This window comes from Ceratosolen solmsi, unplaced genomic scaffold (genome assembly GCF_000503995.2).
Source record: "Ceratosolen solmsi marchali unplaced genomic scaffold, CerSol_1.0 scaffold94, whole genome shotgun sequence".
NCBI lineage: Eukaryota > Metazoa > Arthropoda > Insecta > Hymenoptera > Agaonidae > Ceratosolen > Ceratosolen solmsi.
Window position 1 is genome coordinate 372,799 of NW_011948458.1, and position 6,204 is coordinate 379,002.

General features: G+C 23.2%; 1 protein-coding gene across 1 annotated transcript; it reads right to left on the reverse strand.

The window, feature by feature from the left end:
* Positions 1 to 1,305: 1,305 nt before the first annotated feature.
* Rfwd3 (ring finger and WD repeat domain 3) lies at positions 1,306 to 3,558 on the reverse strand. Its single transcript, XM_011505449.1, has 4 exons — positions 3,532 to 3,558; positions 3,167 to 3,372; positions 2,174 to 3,101; positions 1,306 to 1,857 (listed from the first exon to the last, which is right to left on the reverse strand). Exons 1-4 carry the CDS (start codon positions 3,537 to 3,539, stop codon positions 1,311 to 1,313), a joined length of 1,689 nt encoding a protein of 562 aa, XP_011503751.1. The 5' UTR covers positions 3,540 to 3,558; the 3' UTR covers positions 1,306 to 1,310.
* Positions 3,559 to 6,204: the final 2,646 nt, after the last annotated feature.

A 6,204-nucleotide genomic window follows, 5' to 3' on the forward strand; every position in this document is an offset into this window, starting at 1 on the left:
ATTTAGTTTCATATAATAAAACAGGATTTATTAATTTATAATCATTTTAAACGATTACTTATATTAATATATCTAACCATTTTCTAAGAATAATTTTATTGTTGATAATTAATATTTTTATTTATATAAGTGTTTTTATATCACATTATAAAAATTTATATTTACTTCAATTTGAGCTATATATTCATACAAAAGAAAATTTATTTAGAAATAGACATTTGTTAGACCGCATTGAAACATTAATATTTTAAAGTAGGTATTCCAACTTTGTATATTTTATTATATATGTCGAAAAGTGAACAAAATTTATATGGTAATTGAAAGCAAGTATAATATTTTAATTTTAATAGAATACCTATGACAGTTATTTACATCTAAATAAATTTTCTGATTCATGTAAAAATCAAGTTTGTAAATAATAAGAAATGTTAAATTTTAAAGCCATATGAATTACAATTTTATATAAGCTAAATAATGTTTTCTGAAATTATTTGAAAGGCGACATAAATAAAAACTGAATTTTAATATAAAAAATTTTACCTTTAAACATACCATAATGAATAAAAATACAAACAATTTAAATGGAGTGATCAATACAATTGTATAAATGATTTTTTTTCTTAATATTTATATATTTTTTAATATATATATTTAAATATTTATATATATATATATTTTTTTTTTAACGTGGATTAATTATTTAATATTATATTTTTGGAAAATGACTTCTTTATATTCAAAGTTAAAAAATGTTACTTTTATTGATTGTTATTAATGGATAAAGCTATTCATTCAATTTTTAAAAACAGTTTATTGCTTTTTTTATACATTGAATTTAATACAAATTGAATTTAAATTACAAATACATTATATCTATTATGTAATTATTATTATTTTAAGTATTTTAAGATTTTTCAACATTAGGTGTTATTAAATTCACATTTTGTATCATTTAAGAAATGAAAATGTTTGGTTCAAATTAAATAATATGTAATTTCATCTTAAATATATATCAAATTTTGTGGCACCTTTTCTAGATTAATTTTTATTTTAGATTAAAAACTAAAATAATAAAATTTTTTTTTAATACCAAAAACATTTTTAAAAATTTGATTCAATATAAATGAATTGTATAACAAATCCTTTTTAATACTGTATTGTTTTAATACTACTAATTTAAAAATATAGGAATTTAATATAAAAAAATAATATAGTTTCTTAAATAAATTAAAATAAAATTTTAATAAAAAACTGATTTTTCTCTTATTGCAATAATATTTTTGCATATAAAAAACTTTCAATTACTAATATTAAGATTTTGTAAATATTTGATGATAAAGATGAAGTTTATTTGATGTAAGAATTGCTTGATATATAACATCACTTTCAAAGAAACAAACATCAACCACAGGTTCAGAAATTGGTATACTAAAAGCTTCCTGTCCAGTTGATATACTCCATGCTATAATTTGATTTAAATTTTCATTATTAGCTACTACTATTGTTTCATTTTTTAAATTTATGTAACAAGGCCTTGAGAGTAACTTTTGTGTATTTCCAGCATTAAATGAATGCACTGTATTAAATTTTATTTGGTCTTCATTTTTTTCAATTGTACATACCATATGCCTAACAAAGGGATATTTTGCATTTGCTCTACATGAAAGTAGTACATGATTGTTTTTTTCATTATAACGTAAAGATGTAAAGGGTCCTTCAATATTGATTCGATTGCCTTCATAATTACCTTCATTAAAACCATATGCATAACATGAATTTAGTTGACATGCTAAATAACCCCCAGTATGAAAAACTAAACTAGTTGTTGGTATTGAAGCAAGTGATACAACTGGAGATCTATTAATAAAAAACATATTATGAACAATATAAATTGTAATTAAAATTTATCGATTAAAAATAATAAAAAAATATAATAAAATATTTACTCATATACATAAATAAAAAAATAATTTGTTAAAAAGGTTAAATTTTATTTCTATTTTAGGAAAATTTAAACATTCTTTAGGAATTGAACAATATCAATTTTAGTATTTTTCATTCTGAATTCGATAATTAATAAATGTTATTAAGTAGAAGATAATTCAAATTTTCATAAATTTATTATCAAATGAACATAATTCAATTCTTTAAATTTTTTATAAATGCTTTTTACCTGTCGTCTACATTTTCTTTCGTAGATACTCCAGATTGTAAAAATCGTATATCATATTCTATAATATTACCCCTTGCTCCTCCAACAAAAAATGTTTGATTGTTATAATTTGACCAGCAACAACTCCATAAACTTGTTTCTTCTCGATAACTGTGAGTTAAGAGATTATTTCGTATATCCGTTAACATGATGTTCTTATCAAATGCAACACTTAAAAGGATATTAGGATGTTGTTCGTGAAATGTTATATCTCTTATAGGTCCATTATGAATATTATAATTCAGCGAAGTAGAGAGAGAATCTATAAATATTCTATTGATTGCTTTACCTGATGAAACTACAAGAATTTTATGCCATGGATTATATGCCATGACCCTACAGGAACTGTTATTTGAAATGTTATAAACTTTATTTTCACTTAGAACTATATTCTGAAATTTTATACAAAAATTATTTTTTTCAAACGATACTGTATGAAATACCTTTTCTAATTTAAAAATTTTTTGTTTTAAAGAATTTAGTTGTTGTTCATATATTATTTCTTTGAATTTGTATTGTCTAAGTTCCCTTTCGATTAATTCTTTTTTCTTAGTAATTTCTTTTACTTCTTCTTTTAATTTTTCTACTACATTTGTATCAATACAACGAAGATTCTTCGCATATAAAATTCGAATATCTTTTTTTGATGCTTTTTTATTACATTCCGGGCATTTCCTAGCAGCAGCATTTCTTGCTACATTAAACCACTGCTCAATACAATTAAGACCAAAAAGGTGACCACAACGTAATGCACAGAGCCTATGATCTCCTGCACTGCTCCAAATTTCTAGACATATTGAACATTTTTGATCATCGTTCAGTGAATCATTGTGTAAAACAGTATTTATCTTTTTGTTAACATCCTCATGTAATTTAATCTTTTTTGGTGCTGTAAAAAAATTAAATGTTTTCAATCTTTTATATAATTTAAAAAAATACATAGGTAATCTTTACATTGAACAATATTTTCATCCTCAACATTTTGACTAAAATTAATTTCTGTATCATTGCTTGATTGGCTCATCTGATTATTTTGACTTAACAGAATACTTTGTCCACTTAAATTGTCATCTTCGTGAAAGTCTGAACCGTCAGCAACTATATTCGAAGTTATGTGATTAATGTCATCATAATTATTACTCATATTGACACTCGTTAATCTGAAATATATTGTATAATTCACTAATTATTCACTAAGATAATTGCTATTTTCTTATATATTATAATCTATTAAATGATTTTATAATCAATATCAAATTTAAATTCAACATGGTCTATAAATATAAATAAAAAATTAATTGATTCAAACTGAAAAATACCTATTCATAATAATTTTTAATATTAGATGTACAATCATTTAATAATAGCAATACATTTCCATATTAAAGATCAACAAATTTTATGCTTAACATTAAACTATACAAATTCATTTATTCATACTTATACATATTTTGACTTTCTCAACTGGGTCATGTTACAACTGAATGTACTTAGATGGCATTTAATAAATATTTAAAAAGCAGTCAGTTTTTTTTTAGTTAACAATTATGAAATTACAATATTTGTTTTAAAAATTTGAAAGTTTTAAAAAACTTATGGAAATATAACAATGAATGAAAAGTATAAAATCAATGAAAATGTAGAAAAATTAGTGCATATAAAATAACTATAAAATCAGATGTAATATATTTGTGATATAATATATAGATATAATAATAATAATATTATGAAATATAAGGGCTTCGAAGAAATAAGTATATAAGCACCATGCGATTTCATAAAAAACTGTTTTTACCTTTAATGATATAGATTTAATAAAACTTTCTAAAATATTATTTCGATATCTAAAATTTAAAATAGGAATTCCATGCATTCAAAAAAAACAATAAGCTGTAACCTATACTGAATGTAGCTTCAAAACCATGCTATATAATAGTTGGTACATTGCAAATGCAATAATTACATCCCATATATAATATAAAAAATTGTGCTGATATTATGATAGAATAAATAGTTTAAAGCAGATTTAAATATATTCGATTGAAAATTTGATTTGAGTTTTATAAAATAATTATACTTTTGTTTATAATTTATCTGCTACATTTTTTAATCTTTGATATTTTGGTTCAGTGTTTTACAAAGTTACAAAAATAATGATATATACGATATTTCTATATAATCTTTTTCAATATTCAAAAAAATATAATGTAGCTGAATATTTTAGATAGATCAGTTGTAAAATTGTAGCGATCATTTTTAATACTCATTTTCAATTATTTCTATTGGATATATATATATATATATATATATATATATATATATAATTTAGACAATTTATCATCGATAATAATATAAACTTATTAAGGGAGATAAATACATTTTGTAAATATAACTAATATTATATATTGAATTAAGAAAATATTATTTTTATAATAATTTTCATAGTGATGTAAATAAATATAAATTAATAATATTTTAATTCGATAATTTGTATATGTATTTAATAAAATCAAATTACTATCGACAAAATATATAAGCATTATATATCTATATTATATATATATTTACTTTATACTAATTAATTACTACATACAATATCATATAGCATTTAAGAATTTAAAATTTAATTTATATAAATATTTCATGGTTTATCAGTTACTTTCAAATCTGTTATTTTAATTCTCGTTATTGTTAACGACCAACATTCATTTTCAATTTGTCTAAAAGTGTAGATTACAGTGGCATTTTAGATTTTTTTACAGTTTATTGACAATATAATCAACATTGTTCTATTCGATTGCACTATAATATTTCGATAGTAGTCTTTTTTTATTTCCATATCGATTTATAACTTTGATAAAACTTGTTATATCAATAAACATTTAAATAATAGATAAACTAAACTTTTACATATTCATATTAAACAGATTGTTAATTTGCTGCAAAATTAAAACGCTGTTCTGCTTCAAAGACTTTTAAGTTAAAGATACCAAGCTTGTATACTTGAATTAGGATTGCCTATTACGTTGGAATTACAAAATCTGGAATACTTTAAATATAACACTTGATAAAACAAAAGATATTTTCTTACCTTTATAAGCTTGTGAAATATATTGTATAGTATTGCATAATAATATGACTATTCATCGTTATATATTTGTCTACTTCTTTAACTACATATCAGTTTTGAAGTTCATATTTTTCTTTTTTACAAATAACAGTGAATTTTGATAAGATTTCTCAATTTCCGTTGTACGTCACGAAATAATTGCGTAATTTTAATTAATATATCGTGTACAAAATGTATTCGCCGTTCCGGCTTGTTTTACCAAGACCGGTTCGAAAGATACTAATTGATGCCGTTCTGTTACGGATTGAACAGTTGAAAGCGGAAGACAAAAGTGAGAGAGATATAACATATATATATATATATATATATAACAGCGCGCGAACGATTGTTTATAAACACTAGCCAACGAACTCGAGTAATATTTCTACACCGAAAACCCGAATATAGGACTAGAATTTCGAAGAATTATAACAATGAAACTCACAAAAACTATGCTTATTGACGTCACAAAAAAATACCGGTATAGTAACAGACACCGGATCGCCACCGGCGCCCAAAAAATTACTACGAGAATACTTAAGGACTGCGCGTGCCACGCGCCAGTCAGTCTTTGTCGGTTCTTTGCGAGTCTTTGTCTCAGCTTAGCGTAATAACGATTACGCAGTAACACAGCAGCTCACTATTCAGTCTTCAAGCTTCTTTCTACAGTCATCTCTCACTGTAGATACACACGTACGTAATTGCTCAACCAGTAAGCAATTTGACTATACAATAGTGAAATTGCAGCATATTTCAGAATCCGCTAATCAAACTTAACGAATAACGCGATAGTGCTAACTTAATCAAGAGTAAAACTATCGAAGCCTACTACATTTATTAACGGATTACACCGACCCTAAGATAGCAGCAGCGGTCCCCCTTT